The following is a 22,036-nucleotide window of genomic DNA, read 5'->3' as shown; positions in this document are numbered from 1 at the left end:
TACCGCTTTAAGAGCGCACCAATATGTAAAGATAGATGTGTCTTTAGGGTCGTTGGTTTGTACATATAAGCGGATAGACTCTGTGACTGCCAACTTGACTTCCAGGGCAGACAGTAGGTGGGCTGGTAAACGCCATGGCCTTAACGGAGGATGTGAGCCACCAAGCTTCCATGTCCAGACTACAGGACCATGGTCTGACCAAGTCCAGGGGAGTATTCTGGCACTATGTGTGTGTTGTAACGACCATTTGTCCGAGAGGATAAGGTCGATCCGAGAGTATGAGTTATGGACCGCTGAAAAGAAGGTATATTCTCTTTCGCTGGGGTTAGCCACTCTCCATACATCATATAGCCCATATTCTCCCAGAAGTTTCCCAATTGCCAATGAAGGTTGGTCCTGGCCTGTACGGGGTAATGGATTGGCCTTAGATGATCTGTCCAGTTTTGGATCTACCACAAGATTGAAATCGCCCATTATAATCACCTTTCCTCTGTTAACTCTATCTACTAGTGCCAGTGTGGTTTTCAAAAATGCTATCTGCCTATAGTTAGGGGCATACAATGACACCAGGGTAACCCAAGTACCTTCCATTTGGCCAGTGACTATTAAGTATCTACCGTTCTTATCTTCCACTTTTGAGAAGAACTTGAAGGGACATTTGGAACTGAGCAATATTGCCACTCCACATTTCTTATGCGGGCCATTAGCCACATAGCAATTTGGGTACTGGTGGTTTTTAAGGGTCGGGGGTGTCTTAACCGCAAAATGGGTTTCTTGGAGGGCCACGATGTCCGCTTTAGCTTTATGGAAGGAGACTAATGGCATTCTCCGCTTATTGGGAGAGTTTAGGCCCTTAGCGTTCAGAGATAGGAACTTAACCATCTTTAAAAGGTAGGAACCAGATATGGATTAAATGTAGATCAGCGGGTTTGATGTCAACAAGTGTTTCATGGATTGCGCAGAAGGAAGTATACAAAGCACTAATAGTGTTGTGTTCCAGGGAGGGAAAGGAGGAAACTAAAATAGGGGGGTATACGAGGGGTCTATGACTCACCTCTAAGGGGGGGGGGGAAACAAAAATAACCCTGTCCATAGGGTTAGAGTTTTTGCCAGAAGGGACAGAATCCGGCAAAATACTTGGTACGGGGTGCATGGCAACGTTTTCCTTGCACCACCGCCCGCATGCAAATTCATAAGAACCAAAACCAGAAATTGGCACCATTTAACCAGGGTATAGAACATGGATATATACTTATATCTAGAGGACCTTTTCAGCCTAACATGTTGGCAACTGACTAGTCAAATATGCATATGCCACTATAGTGCGCCTTTGACGAAATAGCAGGTGGGAGGAACAGACTGAGACGAATTGTTAAACTTAACTCTACCTATTTCAATAACTATCTAACACTCGATCTAACTTTATCATGTAAAGAACATACTAACTCAGTCTTTCCCTCCAGCCCAACTCCATCCATTACATTTTGGTGAGGAAGGCAAACAAAACCACATACATACTTCAACCAAGTAGTGTCACCCAGCTCCTCGATCTGTGATATATGGCAGCCCTCCTTGGATTCATCTAACATGATGAGACGGATAGACCTGCTTAGGAGCATGGAAGAAGGAAAAGCTGGGAATGGGAATAGAATACAGGAACATCAAAACATTAGGCAGTTAAACAGGTATTAGTGGCAATAACGACCATAAACTTTCTCCCTAATGTCCACAAGTCTTGAAAATGGCATATGGATAAAGCTTATCATAATACGCAAGGATTCTTGCTTGTAATTTTCCATGTCTCAGGCCCAGCTGTAGTGTGAGAGAAGGATGTTGTTATTCTGTAACAGGAAAGAGTCTTTACCCTTTGTAGGCTCTGCTGGTCCGATGGGGACGCCAAAGCCAAACACAACTACAACTTGTAGACTGTAAGACCCAGGTTCACCGACTAAGATGATTCCTTTTGAGTTGCTGGAACCCTTTGCGTAGACCACTCCCTGGGAATGCGAGATCCGGATGTAGGGTCAGATTGGTGGGACTGGAGATTCCAGGTTGCTAGGAGCTTAGTTCCTTCTTCTACCGAGGATATAACATGAAGGACGTCGTTCCTGTGGACTAAAAGCTTCACTGGAAATCCCCATCTGTATGAGATCTCGTTATCTCTCAAAAGCTTTGTTACCGGTTGAAACGAGCGGCGTCTTGTGACTAGCTTGGGATAGGTCCGGAAACAGCAGGAGTCCCTGTATGGGCCCTGAGTTGCCCATCTCTCTTCCCACTCGCAGAATGCGCTCTTTGATGTGGAAGAAATGGACCCGCAATAATGTATCTCTGGGGAGAGCCTCTGAGATATTTCTAGCCTTGGGTAGACGGTGAATGCGGTCCAGGAGCAGGTCTTGTGTAGAGGCTGTGGGCAGAAGTTTCTGGAATAGATTAGTTGCAAAAGAGTAAAGGTCTGCATTAGAAACTTGTTCCGGAATTCCCCGAATTTTTATGTTGTTCTGGCAAGATCTATCCTCTATATCTGTCATCTTTTTAACTCTCATGGAACTCACTTCAGCCTCCAGCTGCTCGTGCGATGTTATTAATTCGTTGTGTGATGCCACTATCTCTTCCGATTTATTTTCCAGATGGTTCGTCCTGTTCCCCAACGCCGCCACTTCCGATTGAAGTGCTTTAATGGATGAATGCATTTCTGCGGATAGGTCGGCTTTCAGGGCGGCCAGCAGGTGTTGCATTGACTTGTATGAGATCGGAGCTTCAGGATCTATCTGTTGCATTGTTTCTCTAGATGGAGAGGTGTATGCAATAGCGGCATCCGCCTGATCGAGCGCTTCGTCTGATCCTCCCTCTGTACTTGTTGCTGAGGGCAGGGCTCTCTGGCCTTGAGGCTTGAAGAAGGGTGCCTGAGATGCAGGCCTGGATGGTTTAATTTTTTTTATCTTTTTTGGAGCCATATCCAGGTATATTGAGATAGCGCAGTAGCAGACTACACAAGAGAAGAGGTCCAAGGGCGATTCTGCTTGAGCAGGCTTGCAGCTTAATCCAGGGTCACCATCTGTTTCTTTGAGGCACCTATGGTCTTGGACAATTTATACTCAGTTGGACATTATTATTTGCATGCGGGCAGCAGTCATTGCTGTAATTTAAGGTCTGGCCTCCATCTTTTTGTCAGGGCACGTAGACTGTCTCTCCAGAGTACCAGGAGAAGTCAGGTGGAGGCTGAGCTTGGCGCTCTGGGTTATAAAGGGCTCCCCCTGCACTGACCTGAATATATCCTGCACCTGGCATCCTCCTTCAACTCCTTGGTACTGTCGCGCTGTCACTCCACATAATACTTTTAATTTTTTATTCAGACACAGAATCGTTGCAGAGGCAGCATTACTGAAGGGGGGGAGCTAACACATAGAGCTCCCCCTCCTTCCAGAGAGAGAGATGGTTTATCCCAGTCTTCTGGCGCCAAGGAGAAGCCCGGGAAGAGAGAACAGATATGAGGGAGCAGGCACCAGGATACTGCTGTTGGACTTCTCCCCTGTTTGGCCTATGGGCTAAGTATCTGATTTATTTAAACACATATTCTGTATTGCTGTGTACAAGTGGGCTAGTAGGAGTTATATTATAGTTCTCCTACTTGCTTAAGTATTATTTCGTGTTTAAAATGTTACAAGTACAACTTTTATATGTAGATTAGTTGATTACTTGTAGTTTACACTTTTCTCTCCACACATTTATATCTCTCTCTACTCCGCTAAACTTAACAATTTAAGTCTGTGTGTTTGGTGTGCCTTCCTTTATTAAGAACTGTCAGATAAGGGAAAGGGCCCTATTGCAAAATATTTTACATGTTCTCAATGTAATGTAAAATTACCCTGTGGGCAGAAGGACCCGTTGGCGCTCTGCTCTGTCTGCGAGGCAGAGGTCCCCCCTGCGCAAGCCCAGCATATTTCAGCCCCACTGACGGAGGAACCGGCCTGGGTGACCTCCCTGACACAGTCGGTTTCCTCTTTAGCACAGATGGTTTTTCAACCTAATCAATTGCTATCTACTGTGGCTACTTCGGTGGCTAATAATACTAGTACTCAGTTGGGCCTCCCTGTTACCACAGGTTCTATTGGAACGTCTATACCAGGACCTTCCTCTTCTCATACAGACCAAGCCCCTGTTCCCACAGAACCGGCATGGTCTGCAGCATTTATAAAGGGTTTGGATAAACTAAACCAGTTACTTGAATCCCCAAACATTCCGCCTGCTAAAAGAAGGAGGCCTAGATCTGATAATACCCTTATGGTCCTTTCAGACTCTGAGGAGTTTTCAGAGGAAGAGGGGGAAATTAATTCTGATCCTGGCCAGGTTCAACCTTTGGAACAGGATGAAAGCTCTAAAAGCCAATTTATTAATGATTTGGTTTTAGCAGTGAGACAAGCGTTGGACCTCCCAGAACCGGAGGATACTACTCCTAGAGACAGAAGTCTATTTAAGAAGGCGAAAAGAAAGGCTATCCGTTTTCCCCCTTCCGTAGAGCTTAAGGATATTGCAGAAGGAGCCTGGAAACAGCCTGATAAGAGGTTCTCTTCCCTGTATCCATTGCAGGAGGAAGATGTGGTTCGCTGGGAGAGTATTCCAAAAGTGGATATTCCAATAGCCCGATTGGCCAAGCAAACTTTACTTCCAGCTCCAGGTTTTGCATCTCTGCAGGATGTCAATGACCGCAGAGTGGAATCCCAGCTAAAATCTATATTTGGGGGTTCTTCCTTTAGGCCCACATTTGCTTCAGCTTGGGTGGCTAGAGCCATGGAAGCATGAGCAGACCAGCTGGCAGAGGCCTTGCAGGACTCTGATTTACTTCCCCAGGCTGTGCATTTGAAGGAGGCATCGGGGTACCTTTATGAGGCGGCCCAGAACTCAGCGACTGTATCCTCTTCTATTCAGGCTGCATCTATTTCAGCAAGAAGAACGTTATGGCTGAAATACTGGGAAGGAGATGCGGAATCAAAAAAGTCAGTGGAAACCATTCCTTTTTCAGCAGCAGGTTTGTTCGGCCCGGAATTGGATACCCTGATCTCAGAGGCAACGGGGGGGGGGCAAAAGCATTTCCTCGCCGGTATTCCCTAGCAGGAGCCGAAACCCTCGGGTCAGCTCCTTTCGTCAGCCCTTTCGGGGGACCTCCTTACCTAGAGGACAGTCCTTTAGAGGCAGACAGCCAAATTCTTGAGGCTCCTCTGCCAGGGGGAGATCCTCGTTTGCAGCTAGGCGCCAGGCCTCCAAGACCCAGGAGAAGCCTGCGTCCTGACGACCACTCTGTTCCAGAGGGGGCACCAGTGGGGGGACGTCTGTCTTTGTTTCAGGAACAGTGGGCGGCGTCCTCCCAAGATCCTTGTATTCGGGGTATTATATCAGAGGGGGACCTGCTGGGCCCGGTCCCACATTGTTTCTTCCTAACTCCGCTACCCCGAGATCCATCAAGAAGGCAGGCAATACAGGATTGTGTCGCCTCTCTTCTTTCTCAAAGAGTTATCTGCAGGGTCCCAGATTACCAGAAAGGACAGGGGTTTTATTCAAACCTGTTTCTGGTCAAGAAGCCGGATGGCTCCTTTCGTCCCCATCCTAAACTTAAAGGGTCTCAATGTGCACTTAACGGTGGACGAATTTCGGATGGAATCCCTAAGGTCGGTTATAAACGGCTTAGAGAAGGATCAGTTTATGGCGTCTATAGACATAAAAGACGCATACCTCCACATTCCCATTTGGATCCACCATCAGTCTCTCAAGATTCTCGGTGGGATCCTTCCACTATCAGTTTCGGGCCCTCCCCTTCGGCCTCTCAACAGCACCAAGGGTTTTCACGAAGATCATGTCAGTTATGGCAGCATGTCTTCACCTTCAGGGAGTTCAGGTCGTGCCTTATTTGGACGACCTGCTCATCAAATCCTCCACAGAGAATTGCTTACGTCATCACTTAGCCCTCACCTTGGCGGTTCTCGAGGGCCATGGATAGCTAATAAATTTAAAGAAATCCCAGATGGTTCCGTGTCAACGCATGGTTTTCCTAGGGCTTATTATGGACACCAGCCAGCAAAGGGTGTTCCTACCTGTCGAGAAGATCAGTTCAATTCAGAGTATAACAACTCAGGTCTTGTCTTCTCCCAACCCCTGAATGCACTTGTGCATGCGGCTGCTGGGAAAGATGGTGGCCTCCTTCGAGACCATCCCCTTCGGTCGAGACCATTCTCGTTGTTTTCAGTGGGATCTATTGACGAAATGGTCAGGATCCCACCTACGTTTGGATCTCCAGAGGATCTCTCTATCTCCAAGGGCGAGCGAATCGCTTCAGTGGTGGCTGATTCAGGATCACATGACAGTGGGCAGGTCCTTCGCTCCATGGCCATGGATCATAGCCACGACGGACGCCAGCCTGAAAGGTTGGGGGGCGGTAATTCTGCACCTCTGGCTCCAGGGACTTTGGTCGGTTCAGGAATCAGCCCTATCAATAAACGTGTTGGAGTTGAAGGCTATTCTTTTGGCCCTCCGGAGGGCCCAGTCCCTCCTTCAGGGCCACCCTGTCAGAGATCAGTCCGACAATGCCACAGCTGTGTCATATGTCAACAGGCAAGGAGGAACCAGGAGTGCAGCGGCAATGAATATTGCAGCTCAAATTTTGGTTTGGGCAGAACAATTTGTTCCAGCAATATCGGCAGTTTTCATTCCAGGAATAAAGAATTGGGAAGCCGACTACCTAAGTCGACACCTGATGATTTCCAGGTTTTGCGCAAGGGCAAGAGACCCCTTAGCGGTGGCACTGGACGTTATGACAATGTCATGGGTAGTTCAGGTTGGGATACCTGTTTCCTCCGATTCCCATGCTTCCTCGCGTACTCAGACGAGTAAGGCACGGCGGTGTGCCAGTAATTCTAATGGCTCCCTCATGGCTGCGCCGAGTCTGGTACGCGGACATAATCTCTATGGCGGAAGGACAAGGTTTTCGTCTTCCGTCTCGAGACGACCTTCTTCTGCAAGGTCCCTTCCGTCACCAGATTTTACCTCAGCTCAGTTTAACGGCATGGCTGTTGAAGCCAGCCTCTGGAGGGCTAGAGCTTTTTCCTCCAGCGTAGTGAATACTATGATGCGAGCCAGAAAGCCAGTTTTAGCTCGCATCTATCACCGGATTTGGAGAGCCTACATCAGATGGTGCGAAAATAAGACATGTGACTCGTCCTCTTTTCGCCTCCCTTGCTTGTTGGCTTTCCTTCAGGATGGCCTGGAAGCAGGGCTTCGGTTAGGTTCTTTAAAAGTTCAGGTTTCGGCTCTGTCAGTATTTTTTCACCTTAAATTAGCGGATTTACCAGATATTAGGACTTTCCTTCAGGGAGTCTTGCATATCCAGCCTCCCTATGTTCCGCCCACAGCACCATGGGATCTCAACCTGGTACTGGATATGCTTAAGGGGCCTCCTTTTGAGCCATTACTTGTGGCAGATTTGAAGTGGTTGACCTGGAAGGTCCTCTTCCTTTTGGCTATTGCATCTGCACGTAGGGTTTCGGAATTAGGAGCTCTGTCTTGTCGGGAACCATATCTGGTTTTCCACGAGGACAGAGCGGTGTTAAGAACCCTCCCTTCCTTCATTCCAAAAGTAGTTTTGGCTTTCCATCTGAACCAGGAAATTGTAGTTCCGGTCTTCTCATCTACTTCCCATTCGGATCAACAATCTATGAAAAAGTTAGATATGGTTAGGGCTCTCCGCATTTATCTCAAGAGAACTTCTCAGATTACACGTACTGATTCTCTGTTTGTTCTTTATGATGCTAGTCTCAGGACAGTCCATTGCAAGATGGATTACGGCAACCATTAAGCAAGCCTACATAAAGGCTAACCGTCCTGTGCTGGAGAGACTTACGGCCCATTCCACCAGATCGGTAGGGGCGGCAAGAAATGGGGCTTCTGCAGACCAGCTTTGCAGGGCAGCCACCTGGTCCTCTGTCCACACCTTTACAAAATTTTACTAGTTTAATGTATTTGCATCTGCGGATGCAAATTTCGCTCGTAATGCTTTATGAGCAGGATTTTCAGAGTAGTCCCACCCTTAGGGGGCTGCTTTAGAACGTCCCCATGGTAAGCAGTGTCCCCCAGACTGGATGAAAGAGAAAAGAGATTTATGTAATTATGTTAAATCCGTTTCTCTGATTCAGTCTGGGGGACACTGCGATCCCTCCCTTCTGCTTTTCTTCTGTGTGCTTTTGGTTGATTGGCCTTTTCTCCTTGGGGCTTTTTAATTAACTAACAGGAAGAGGAAGAGGCAGGGGGATTGTAGAGGGGAAGGGGTCTGTCGGCAGTACTAAAAGTTAACTAGTTAGGTGCCAACTCCCCAAGCTCCCTCCACAACCCATGGTAAGCAGTGTCCCCCAGACGGAATAAGAGAAACAGATTTAACGTAAGTACATAAATCCTCTTCTTTTCTGGAGCTTCGATTACTGGACACTGCTATACATGGCATCTAAGTAAATCCATTGTCCAATGGATGTACAGTGCATGATACAGGCCAGTCTGGACTGGCCTGTCCAATAAGCACGGCAGCTAAGTGGTTAGCACTTCTACCTTACAGCACTGGGGTCATGAGTTCAATTCCCATCCATGGCCTTATCTGTGTGAAGTTTGTGTGTTCTCTCTCCATGTTTGCGTGGGTTTCCTCCGGGTGCTCCAGTTTCCTCCTACACTCCAAAAACATACTAGTAGGTTAATTGGCTGCTAACAAATTGACCCTAGTCTGAGTGTGAATGTGTGTGTGTGTGTGTGTGTTAGGGAATTTAGACTGTAAGCCCCAATGGGGCAGGGACTGATGTGAGAGTTCTCTGTACAGCGGTGCGGAATTAGTGGCGCTATATAAATAAATGGTAATAATAATACAACCTGGGTTATAACATCCAGGAGCAAAAATATGGACATAAAAATGCAGTGCACATGGCATACCCAGATGTCTGGGAACCAGAAGAAGATTGACATATTTATATGCAACAACAAAGACTGTTCTACTGCCCTAGTACAGCCCCAACTTTTGATTTTACAATGCCAGGATTCTCCAAATCCCAAGAAATTCACCCTTGCCTCTGCCACTTATGGCCATTTCTATGGGGATCAGGTGCTTTTTAAACCAAATGAAATGATTCCCTGGTAGACTGCTGAAACGTAAGGTGGTCAATGACACCCTTAAGTTCCAGCACTAGTAGACGGGACCCCTCACCATTGTAATTTCAGGTTTGTGATTTATAAAGTTAATGTTAGGAAAATGTTAAAATAAGAAATACTTTGATTTGTTTTCTGAAACAGTTTTAATTTACATTCTTTTATTTATTTATTTTCATTTTTGTTTTTGTTATTAAGGATAAGCATGCTCTTATGGACGTGACCCCTAAAGCAGTGGACCTGCTGAACTATACTCAGTGGTTCCCTATAGTTGTGTTATTTAATCCAGACAGCAAGCAAGGAGTTAAAACCATGAGACACAGATTGTGTCCGACATCAAACAAAAGTTCCCGAAAGTTATATGACCAGGCAAATAAGCTAAAGAAGACGTGTGCTCATCTCATTACAGGTGAATACATTTTTGTTTAAATCAAGTTCTTTACTCTACAACTGGACAGGGTTAAAAAACAGTAATAGTAACACATGGAAGTAATTTTAGAAAATCTGCAAACTTTTCCATTTTCATCCACAGTCTCACCTTCCTTATAGTTCATCAAGTTACACTAAAATGGCTTCTTTCATGTTGGTCCCCATTTCGGTTGGGTCTGTTTACTATTAACACTAATGAATAACCTCAAAACCTAAATTTTAGTCCACAACCTCCATTATACAAAACTCTCTGAGCTTCCACAGCAAAGCTGACTGTTCTTTTGCATTTTTCTTACTATTATCTTGAAAGGTAAAATTCATGAAACTGTAATTTATTTATTTTTTAAATAAAAACCAAGGGAATCCGAAGCACTTTGTAGATATCCTCCATTGGTCTTCAATCTGTACTATATAAAAAATCCAGACAAACATTGTGACACTAACAAAAAGGCTTGATTTGCTTTCTTACTTGTATAATTAATGAGTGGTTTATGCATAAATTCTTAACGTGGAAATAGCAGTTGAATGGACTTTTAATAAATGAGACTCACTATAGTATGATCAAAAAAGAGTGATAAGATATTTACAATCATAGTTTTATGTTGACCAGTGTCTGTGCCTCTACATCACTGCTGGCTCGTCCTGTGTTCCCAGATAGGCTGTCCTGGTAATTGTTGGGAGAATCATTTTACTTCCTTTATCAGGAAGAGCTGTTAAATTGTTACCGACTTACGTTATTTATTTATTTATTTTTCCCTTACAGCCACTATTAATTTAAATTCTTCAAATGAGAGTTGGTATGGAAGTTTTAAGGACGTGATCAGAGATCAACAGACAGAAGCGGTCTGGGTATCAGAAGGAAAGGTAGGTGTGATTTATTTATTTATATTTTTATGTGTATCTTTTTATTATTTTCCATATTAGCTTGTTGCTTCAATTCACTATAATAATATAAAGGAATTAATCTCTGGAAGTGATTTTATTATAAGCCGTTTTAGCATCTGTGGCTTCTCCTGTAACTATTCTCCAGAATTTTACATTGCAGCCAAATTCAATATATTTGAATGTTGTTTTAAAATAGTGAGAACATTGTTTTATGATTTTGGTTGTTTTATGAAACTGTTTGAAAATTTCCTATGACACCCACAGCCAGATGGAACGGATGACGATGATGACCGCATGTCCTATTTAACCGCATTGGGAGCAGACTACTTGAGCTGTGACAGTCGATTAATCAGTGACTTTGAAGATACTGATGGTGAAGGAGGAGCATACACAGACAATGAGCTAGATGAACTTGCTGATGATCCCATTCCAGTGTCTGCCATTGGTCGATCATCTGAACCTGTTCGCCCAGAAGAGGTAAGGAGTTGTTAAATAAACTAAAGCAAAAAAATCCCCCCAAAATACTGCAATGGATTAGTGGTGTTGCAAGCTTTATCTCCCCCCTAATCTTTCTCCATCTCACTCACTGTCGTCTTTTTTTTTCTTTTCAGGCTAGAGTCACAGCTGTGTTTGACTGCAATATTACATTGACATTGTTACATAGCTAGTGGTGTTGGGGGAAAAAAAAGATATATTGGTTGATCATGTTCAACCTCATAATAATTTCTATGGGGGGGTTCAATTGTTAAAGCATGATTATGCTCTGTGGGAAGTTGCAGTACTAAAACTTTAATCTTTGCTCTCACCTCATACACAGAGTTACTGCAATGTATGGAAGTGCACACAGACGCACATCATGCCATGCAAGGCTCCAACGGGCTCCCCCCTGCCATCAATTGCCAGTTTAACCTCACTAGGAAAAAAAATTATTTGATCCATAAATGGCAGTCAAATATTTCGCTTGGATTAATCCGTCCAATAAGCTGTCTAGTAATTACAATTAATATGTTATTTAATTTACACTTGTAGATTTGGGGAGAGGATGTATGTTCTGCTTAGGTTAACTATCCTCTATATCCCCCCCCCCCACTTCTAATTAACTGCTAAGATATGCGAGTTAGCTGTGCATCCAATGCCAAACAATTAGGGCAGACAAAGTAATTTGGTTAAATGCCTTGCCACCTCATTCACTGCAGTTACTATACCAAACTCAGTATCGGGTATATCATTGTTTCCAGCAATCTCCACTTCACTCTACTTTTTACTAATATTTGCAAACTTTCAAGACAGGAGCATTAATGGAGGCATCTTGTTTATTCAACTATATGTAATCTCTGCTTCTTTGTCTACATCCAGATGGATGTATTTTAGCATGTTTTCATTAAATTTTACATTTTGTTTTCATTTGTTTATTTGTTGTTGGTTTTTTTTGTTTGTTTTTTTAAGAATCCCATTCTGAGATGCTGATAAGTATTTTTCTTTAAAAAAACAAACCCAATAAATCCAGTTATAGGCATGCAAAATGAGGAATGTCTAATTCACCATGCCTGAATCCTATGATGATTTTAAAAAGAGAAACTAATCTGTAATGTGTAATATTGTATATGTGATATAACACATTAAGGGCCATTTACAAAAGTGGTTTTGTTTTTGCACAAATGTAGTCATTTTTACAGTGAAGCACATTGATTTGTGGGCCAGGATAGTGGCATTCCACACCACCTGATAAGTGGGGTTTCCTTGTAGGAACATTATTGTGCCTATTTTATGCACCCAGATATAAACATTATATTACTTTTGACAGCACAAGATTCTATAAACTCGATAAAGGAGAGTATATGGCACAATGGGTGCTTGATTTTTCCATATCCTCCCAGGTGACAGATCTTTATAAATGTACACCTCGACCAACACAATTAAAAATATTCAAGTTTACAATTGTGAGATGTGTAATTAAGACAGTCCTAATGACTCCTCACTCTTGATTATTAAAGTGCTGCCTTCTATCCCTTTAAAACTAACCCATTCATTCATTTTAACTTTTTTAACTTTTTTTTTTAAAATAAATTAATACATTAATTTAAGATAAATTATTATTAAAGTGGTGTTTTACTGTTTACACCACATACATGAGTCACAACCCCACAAAATTAGGCTTATTTCCCTTATATTTGGGCTGTTTTAAGGGCTGGGAATTATGTGTTTGTCCATCTTGAAATGTGCTTGCAGGACAAATCTGGACATTTGTGAAAATAAAGGCAGTACAGTTAATAATAATCTATTTTATATGGTGTCACAAAAGGTCTGCAGCGCTTAGCTAATACCGGAAATCTCTGTAATTTAGAAGACAAATATAGAGCTCTCGGTTCCAATTTGATGTTTTAAACCATTCACAATTTGATTTTTATGTTGATGATAATATAAGTTTATGATATTTAAAAAGCCTTATTTTTTTCCATTCACTTTGTGCCCGATGTACTATATGAGATTTGTGATTGAACCACTTACCTCTATGGGCTTCCTACACAGAGGCATTGAAAAAACATTTCTAGATAAGTGTAGACAAAACCATGTACTTTATTCACACTTTAACAAAACATTAGAAGTGCGTTCATTAACTTGTCTCAAGGCTTCTGTACTATGTACTTAATGTGCATTTCCATTGTATTGTACCTAGTGCTAGCATTTCAGAGTGCTGCAGGTAGCATTGAAATTGACACTTGTCAGAAAGCACGTCTGTGTCATGTCTATTTATTTAAACGGTTTTGAGACTGTCAGTGTTTAATTTGGACTAAATGCTTTAAAATATCTCCTGTGTGTACAAGGCCTCAGGAGAAATGAACCCAGGCATGTCCCACTATCTCTGAGTCTGTAGGCAAAACCTGATTAAGGTGAATTGATAAATTTAAGGTTCCTATTAATTTCAGATGAAATACAGAACGCTCATGTGGCATGACGTTTGTTCTGACTAAAATAATTCTACCCCATTCTTTCTTCTGGGAGTCAAATAGTAAGCAGTAAATCCATTATAATTATCCCCCCCCCCCCCCTAAATTATGGTAAATGCCATAATTTAGGGGGGGGGGGGGAACATTGAACAGACTTTTGTAGTTTTGCTAAATTCAATTGATTTTAGCACTTTGCCATTATTAGTGGATGCACTAATTTCCATCAGCTTGCTGTGACTGATTGCTCAGCTTAGTCAACCTAATTATATATGTCAACACTAATCTGGTGTTATTATTTTCTCAGTCTATAGCAAAGCCAGTGGCAGAGCCAAGAAGTCAAATGAAAAAAGCCGGCAGCAGAGAGGTCCTACGAGAACCTAGTCCACCTCCATCATTTAAACCAGAACCACCAAAGGTATACACATTCAACAGTATATTGTTCATAGGTATAACTTGTTCCTCTTCTTCCATGTGATCTACTCACTCCTTCACTTGTCCTACTTCTTTGCCCCAGGTTATTTACTTTCCAAGTTGAATACTCAATATTGTCATCTTGGTAAAAGAGAGCTAGTTTTATAATCGCACTGTTGTTGGAGGAAAAACAAAGTAAAACAAAAAAACACCTTGCATATCTTAAACATATGTATGAGTGATTATTCAAAAATGTTTTCATGTATTGTTCACAGGTCAAAGTAGAAGGCAAGGATGAGCTCTATGACTCTCCTCCCAGTTATGATGTTAAACGGAGCAGCTCCAGTGTTGCTAGCAGTGAAACTTCAGGTGGATCCAGCAAGGCCGTGCCTCCTCCCACTGCTGCTAAACCTGTGTTTGGTGCAAAGCCCATACTGAAACCTCCAGTTACTGTTAACACCTCTGTAGGAATAGACGATGATGAGCTGGTAAAGAGTGAATCAAATCCTCCCAAGTCTGTATTGGGAAAAGTGAAAATATTTGAGAAAATGGACCATAGTGCGAGACAACAAAGGATACAGGAGCTACATGAGGCACAAAATGCACGGGTAAGAAATACCTATGACTGGAAGGTTTGTTTATGGTTTTTTTACATTTAAACAGAATGGGGTAAACCAGGATAAAAAAGACTAAACTGTTCAACCTATAACTTAAATCTGCTTCAGACTTACACAAAGGCCAAATATAAAAAGCTGAAAATTGGAGCCCATCCAGAGATCTCAACCCAACAACACCAACTGGATATTCTCATTTCCTGAAGGTCCTCATAAATTGTTGCAAGAATTTTGAATGAAATAAATGGACAAGAATCCACTCTTAATACAAGAGAGTATATTTTTGGGCAGTAGATAGTTAATCAGGGCGAATCATAGTGTGTGGGTCAAAATGCATTTCAGTTTGTCCTTTAGCTGGGACTTAGGGGCATATTTATTAAGGAGTGTTCGCAAAGCTACACTCAGTTACCGGAACTCCAACGCAAGTTGGAGTGTTACTCATATTTAAGAAAGGTGCATCGCAGCAGATATCGTGGATATCTGCTGCTTTGCATTCTGTTTTGTTTTGGAGATCAGTCACCATACAACACTATGGTGACTGCTCCCTACCGCGATCTAACGAGTTACGAAAAAAAGTTTTTTTCGGTAACTTGTCATGATAATGTACACCAGCTGAAGCTGGCGTACATTATCATAATTGAAAAATTTCAGTGCTGTCAGCTCTGCTCTTAAGAGCAGAGCTGGACAGCGCATGTGTGGAGGGATCACATGATCCCTCCCTGTCACTCACCACTCTCGCTCTGCAACTATAGTTGCAGAGACAGAGCGGAGATGTTTGTGTGCATGTGCAATTCTTCAAGCAGCACATGCGCAGTTGCTGTAAGAAAAGAAACGAAGAGGACCAGGAGGAGATCCGGAGACAGCGCATTCTGGAGAGGTAGGGTAAGTATGATTATTTTATTTTTTTTATCACAGAAACAGCAGTTTATCGGAACTAGATCTAGTTCAGTTTCCACTACGAAGATTCTTCACCACACCTACCCCCCTTTGTCCCCTCAGGCGCAAGGCACTTCAGGAAGCAATCCAGAATTTGCTAACAGCCAGTCTCATTGTTCCCGTTCCTACACAGGAAAGAGGTCAGGGGTTTTACTCCAGTCTCTTCCTAGTACCAAAACAGGTCGGGTCATTGCGTCCAATTTTAAACTTGCAGTCTCTGAACAAGCAGGTAAGGACTCAAATGTTAAGAATGCAGTCCCTTCGAACGGTCATTGCCTTAATGGAGCAGGGAGAGTTTCTAGCCTCCATAGATATCAAGGATGCCTACCTGCACGTCTCTATATGGAGGGGCACCATTGCCTCCTCCGCCTTGCAGTAAGAAGATGCCATTTTCAGTTCAGGGCCCTTCTTTCGGCCTAGTGACGGCTCCACGAGTGTTCACCAAGATCATGGCGGGACTCCTGCTGCAGAAGGGAGTCACAATAGTTCCTTATATAGACGATCTCCTTCTGAAAGCACCGTCAGCGTCACTCTTGTCTCGTCACATCCAGATCACTATGCAGTTCCTGGAAGCTCATGGATGGATTCTCAATTTACCCAAATCATCTCTCATCCGGCTCAGCGCATACGCTTCCTAGGTCTCATGTTCGACACAGTGACTCAGAGTTCCTAGCAGCGAAACGTCTTCAGATTCAGTCGGAGAATGCCACGGCCATGGCATATTTAAATCACCAAGGGGGAACTCGCAGAGCAGGGGCCATGCAGGAAACAGCCAAGATCATGGTATGGGCGGAATTCCACGTACCCCAGATATCGGCTGTTTACATTCCAGGCGTGGAAAATTTGGAGGCCAACTTCCTCAGCAGGCAAAGGGTGCACCCGTACGAATGGACTCTCAACAAGCGGGTCTTCGCCCTTCTAGCGGAACGTTGGGACATGCCGGAGATCGATCTCATGGCATCTAGACTAAACCATCAAGTCCCCCTGTACTGCTTAAGTCTCGAAACCCTCAGGCATTTTCCACGGATGCCATGACCGTTCCATGGCACTTCAGCCTAGTGTGCCTTTTTCCCCCGATACCCATGCACTCGCGGGTACTAAAGAAGTTAGAGAGCGGCCATTCTGGTAGCTCCACATTGGCCACGCAGAGCTTGGTTCTCAGACATCCTGAAACTGGCAGTGTTTCCTCCCTTCCACCTGCCAATGCATCCGGACCTTCTTGTTCAAGGTCCTCTTCACTGCCACGATTTAGCTAACTTTAATGGCATGGCTATTGAAACCTTAATTCTTAAGGCCAGGGGTTTCTCGCCAGAGGTTATTGGTACTCTTCTCAAGGCCAGGAAATCGTCCTCCTCAGCCATATATTATCGAGTCTGGAATACATACATTATTTGGTGTGAGGCCCAGGGTTTCCACACATCCAAGTTTAATCTCCCTAGACTGCTGGCCTTCCTGCAGGCAGGCCTAGATAAGGGGCTCTGTCTAGGGTCCCTTAAGGTTCAGGTCTCGGCGCTCTCCAATTATTTTCAGCGGAAACTGGCGGTCATCGCCGTTAAGACCTTCTAACAGGGGGTCCTTCATGTGCAAACCCCTCTTTGTTCATCCAGTAGAACCTTGGGACCTCAACTTGGTGCTCAATGCACTAATACATATGCCATTTGAACCTCTAGATTTGGTGGATTTACGCCATCTCACTTGGAAGACGGTAATCCTGTTAGCGATTACGTCAGCTTGTAGAGTGTCTGAATTAGCAGCGCTCTGCTGCACCTCTTCATTTCTAATTTTCCACGAGGATAGGGCGGTCCTTCGCACTAAATCTTCTTTTGTTCCGAAGGTTGTGTCCAGGTTCCATGTAAATCAAGAGATTGTGGTCTCTGCTTTCTGTCCTCTGCCTTCCCCTTACTCAGCTCCCTCTTCCTCAGGAGGCAATTTAATGCTGTTGGATGTGGTTCATGCTCTTCGGTGTTACGTAGACAGCACAGCCTCTGTCCGTAGGACCAAAGATCTTTTTGTTTCTTACACAGAAGCGGTGTGGGCCAGCGTCCAAACAATCGCTGGATCACTTCAACTATTAGACTGGCTTATGCTCGAGCATCTCTGCCTGTTCCGGTATTGATAAAGGCTCACTCTACCAGAGCCGTTGTCGCTTCTTGGGTGGCGTGTCATGGGGCTTCAGCGGAGCAGCTATACAGAGCGGCTATGTGGTCATCTGTCCATACATTCTCTAAATTCTACAGGTTACAGGGCTTTCCATCCTCTGATTCGAACTCTGATGCGAACTTCAGGCGCAAGATATTGCGTGCAGCCGTTCCAGAGCATTCCCTCCCTTAGAGGCAGCTTTTGTATGGCCTCAATGTCTCGCAGTGTCCCCCAATGGTAGGAAAGAGAAAAGAAGATTTTTACTCACCGTAAAATCGATTTCTCTTACTCCATTGGGGGACACTGCGCACACTCCCTTGCTCTGTAAATAGTTCTGATGTGGGAATTTTTATGTTTATGCTCTTTTCCCTATGGGGCTTCCTTTTTTCCTTATATGGTTGGTTAGTCAAAACTGAGGTATCCACAGGAGAGGAGGGGCATAGTAGGGGAGGAGAGTGAAGATCAAAGAAGTTAAGTGCCTAGACTCCTACACCCACTACTATACCCCAATGTCTCTTTTTATTATGATTGATAATATTGTATTTGTAAGTATTTATCTTTTCCCCCGGATTCAAAATCGATAAAATGTTTGGGGGAAAAGTGTATTGGCCATGATGACATCACCAGGCATACCTTGTGTGATGTGGGCTCCACAAGCAAGGTAGGGGATTGGTGAAATAGTGCATCTCCCCTGCAACTCAAACTATTTTATCCAATGTTGGCTTACATATTAGATGATGATATATTAAAATATCATTGGATCTAAGGATGTTGGTGTGCAGGGGAATATCCAAGTGAGCATACCCTCACTATTGGGTTTTCCCAATGTGTAACACAAAAAAAAGTTGTTTTTTTACAAGAATAAAAATAAAACCTTTGTTTGAATGTTAATACATTTTAAAAATATTTAAAGAAGTCCATTCGCTAACACCCTCCCGATCATAAGTAGATGCAGCATGTCTTGTGCATGACATTCCTGCTCTTTTCTTGTCACTCACTCTTGTGAAAATGTGTGAATGTAATATGAAATAACTGTCTCACAGACCCCTCCTCCCCCAACAAAATGATGCCAGACCCACTATATGTGTCTTCTTAAACGCAGTACCATCCCCCCACCCCCCTTCACTCAAGCTTAAAAAAAATTGTGCATGGCTATGTTGTACCTGCTTGCAGTAGTGGAATGCAATAAAGGGAGGGGGAATTAAGATATTGGACCCAAGATAGGTGTATAACTGTTTCAAAACTTGTATAAAATACACATCTTTAGTATCCCTGTACCGAAGACAAATAGTTGATTAAAATAAAAGGCCATAAAAGAAAATAAAAAATATCCTATATTAGTACCAAAACAGAGAGCACTATTTTGGGATGCCAAAAATGTGTCCTGTGAAAAAATAAATAATATTCACTTGCGTGGACAATCTATAATAAAAACAATGTTGTGTACATTTGAATCCACACATCACAAAATGTAAAATTTTGTTGTACGTTAAAGGGGAAAGAACCCTCCAGTCTACTCTAAAGTAGTTACTATACCAAGAGGTTAGACATATATAAGATGCTTATGTATATATTGGTTCATCTAAACTACTCTGCTATAGAGTTTATGTAATAAAGATAGACAGGGGGTACAGTTATAAAAATTTGTATAAAGAGTAAATTAGACAGAAAAAGAAATATGGTCATACTGCCAATGTAATCTTTACCTTAAATTTGCATTCCGATAAGTGGAAGCTTGGCTCCGGACGATATGATGGTCTTCTAGTAAGAGCAATAACACAATTTAGATAGCTATACCCATAAAGAAAACCTTGATATACACCTATTTCTTTTTCTCTCTTCCAAAGCTGTATCTGGTCTATTCTTTTGCTCCTATTTCTTTTTCTATCTGTCTTCAAACTCTTCCCACCTACGCCAGTCAGATGCACATGTAGTCTTCTCTTTCACTGTTCTCATTAATTTTGTCTTTCACTTATTTTCATATCCTCCCATTTTCAGCTTCCTTTTTTATCCTTTGACATCAACCCTGCCATTCTCCGTTCTGTTTCACACTTCTTTTTGTCCTCCTCTTCACCCCAACTCCCTAATTTCCCATTACTCTTCCTTACCTCACCCACCTTTGCACAAGCCCATAAAAGTGATTTGGAAGAAAATAAATGTTACATGAAAATAAGGGGAAAAAATAAAATAAAAACATGCATGTATAGAGCCCAAAAACCCTTTTTACATTATTTTTTATTATTATTTTGAAGCTGGAACTGGCACAGAAACTCCCTGACATTTATGCCGTACCTATAAAACCACAGAAACATGAACAGAGCCGACCCCAGCCAACAAGGTATGAAATTCATCTTTATTTTACATATTTCTGGTAAGGAACTTTCCTTTTCATCTGTAGCAGAACACTTTTCAGCATGCTTCAGCTATGTAGTTCTCAGACTTCTGATTGTAAGGCAACTAAGACACAGCAAAAGTCAAGCATATATATAAGAGAATGGTTTATAAGTAAAAATAGCAAAGCTTCAGCCACCAAAGTATGCAAAGTTCAATTTTGGCTTTGCGAGAGAGAAAAAAATGGAGAACATTTAAGAAATGGTTTATTGTAGACTTTCTGGCATTTCCATATCAACATTTCATCTTCTGCAGTAGGGGGACACAGACGGTGGGGTCATGTTCCACGCCAAAGATTCACGGCACTGGGGAATAACTGACTTCTTTTCTCCCCTGTAACAGCTGTTAACTCCCTGCTGCTCTAGTTTCTTTTTCAGTGCCCATGACTTATATTGTACTTTATTATTTTCATTTGATATTACTGTTGCTGGAGGGACAGATTTTCTCTGGAGGATGGGTTGGTGCTGGTTTATACCCTCTCTCTCTGCCTGCTCCTTCCCTCCCACCAGTCCCCAGACTTTGCTAATTGTCAAGAGGAACCCTGGCCACCTAGTCAGGACGGACACTGCGAGCACCTTTAAAATTGTTGATTCTCCCATTTCCTTCACCTCAGAGTCGCAAGCAGGGGGGAATCTATGTTGAAGGCAATGCCTGAGCCAGAGTAAGTGGAATTCCTCACACAGTCTGTGGATTAACTCTCTTGCCTACTTAAGCGGGTAACCTGGTGAGAGCCCAAATACCCTTAAAGGTAAAGTCTGCCAGAAGATCACTCCCTGGAAGACCTGGTGCTGAACATCCAATGATCCATATGTTCATATTTCGATCTGGGAGAAACACCACTGACTATTCAGATTTGCAGTACAAGACTCCCGCTTCTAGTTCAGAAATCTTACGTTCGGTCTGGCCACAAGTCTTTATGAAGGTAACGGCAGTAATGACTGCCTTGAGTTCTCAGGCAATCACCATAGTTCCTTATGTGAATGATCTTCTCAAAGCCGACTTTGGTTCCCTTACAGCAGTTTTGCATGCACAGGACGGTCCAGGTACTGGAATCGCTCTAGTGGATTTTGAATTATCAAAAATGTAATCTGGTTCCTAACCAGAGGATGGTGTTTCTGGGCCAAGTCTTCAATACCCCAGGGTGCAGAAGTCTGGCAGTTCTTCTCTGCATGAAGTTTATGGGAAAAGATGGTCTGTACATTCAGAGTGGTTCAGTACACCAGGCTCTACTCTCGGATAATTCAGCTAGACTAATTGAGAAAGTGGTCAAGGTCCAATCTTTGGTAGGTTTCTCAGCTCATCACCTTGTCATTGGAGATGCATCTGTCCGTCACACTCTTGTGCATACACTTACTAGAAGTAGGTCATACAGGCACTTAGAATGAAATCTTTATTTCAATATGGCAGAAATCTGTCAAATTCCTCAATGGACTCTCATAGTGCATTAATGCTTTATTAAATAACAATGCAAAACAGACTTACAATAAAATGATGATAATCTGCATCAAGAGCTCCCACATAAAAAGAAAAAAGTTGGCTTCCCACCAGATCCAAGATGAAGTCTCACACAAAATAGATGTGGACAATCTTTTCTGGGTATTCTCCACTATATTCTGTGAGGGACCCCATCAGAGGCAGAAACTTTCAGTGTGTGTACTCAGACACATTGGAAGACTAGAAAGCCAGTTTCTGTAAGAAACTATTATAGGGTGTGGGTAGACTTATTTGGTTTTGTGCGAGCACAGGGGGTTTGACACTACTTTCTTTGGACTTTCACATGTTCTTTTCTTTCTCCAGGATGGACTGGACAGTGGGACTAGGCTATGTTCCCTTAGAGTGCATGGTGTGACTCTGTCAAAACAGACTATAGCATGATGGATCAATATTCAGCAGGCTTATTCTGGTTCCGGACAACCGGTTCCAGATAATGTTTCTGCTCACTCTATTCGATCAGTGAGTGCTTCCTGGGCGGCGTATCATGGGGCTTCGGGCGAGCATTTACGTTGGGCAGCCACCCCGTTCTCTTACAAAATGTTATTGTTGTCAGAGAGGCTAGCTTTGGGTGGAAGTTTTGTATTTAGCTGTGTCTGAGAGTTCCCTCCCCTAGGGACA

The 22,036-nt window shown here is 43.1% G+C and overlaps 1 protein-coding gene across 4 annotated transcripts in view; it reads left to right on the top strand.

Moving 5' to 3' along the window:
- Positions 1 to 22,036, top strand: part of TJP2 (tight junction protein 2) — a 114,493-nt gene that overhangs the window by 90,159 nt on the left and 2,298 nt on the right. For all 4 annotated transcript variants that reach the window (XM_075208657.1, XM_075208640.1, XM_075208649.1 and 1 more), the window contains 6 exons: positions 9,370 to 9,580; positions 10,364 to 10,464; positions 10,750 to 10,962; positions 13,738 to 13,848; positions 14,120 to 14,452; positions 19,786 to 19,871. In XM_075208657.1, the coding sequence (XP_075064758.1) occupies positions 9,370 to 9,580; positions 10,364 to 10,464; positions 10,750 to 10,962; positions 13,738 to 13,848; positions 14,120 to 14,452; positions 19,786 to 19,871 (1,055 nt within the window). The remainder of the gene's footprint in view (positions 1 to 9,369; positions 9,581 to 10,363; positions 10,465 to 10,749; positions 10,963 to 13,737; positions 13,849 to 14,119; positions 14,453 to 19,785; positions 19,872 to 22,036) is intronic.

The sequence above is a fragment of the Mixophyes fleayi genome, chromosome 1 (assembly GCF_038048845.1).
Source record: "Mixophyes fleayi isolate aMixFle1 chromosome 1, aMixFle1.hap1, whole genome shotgun sequence".
Classification (NCBI taxonomy): Eukaryota; Metazoa; Chordata; class Amphibia; order Anura; family Limnodynastidae; genus Mixophyes; species Mixophyes fleayi.
The sequence above is the reverse complement of the archived record's forward strand: the minus strand, read 5'-3'. Positions and strand labels throughout refer to the sequence as shown.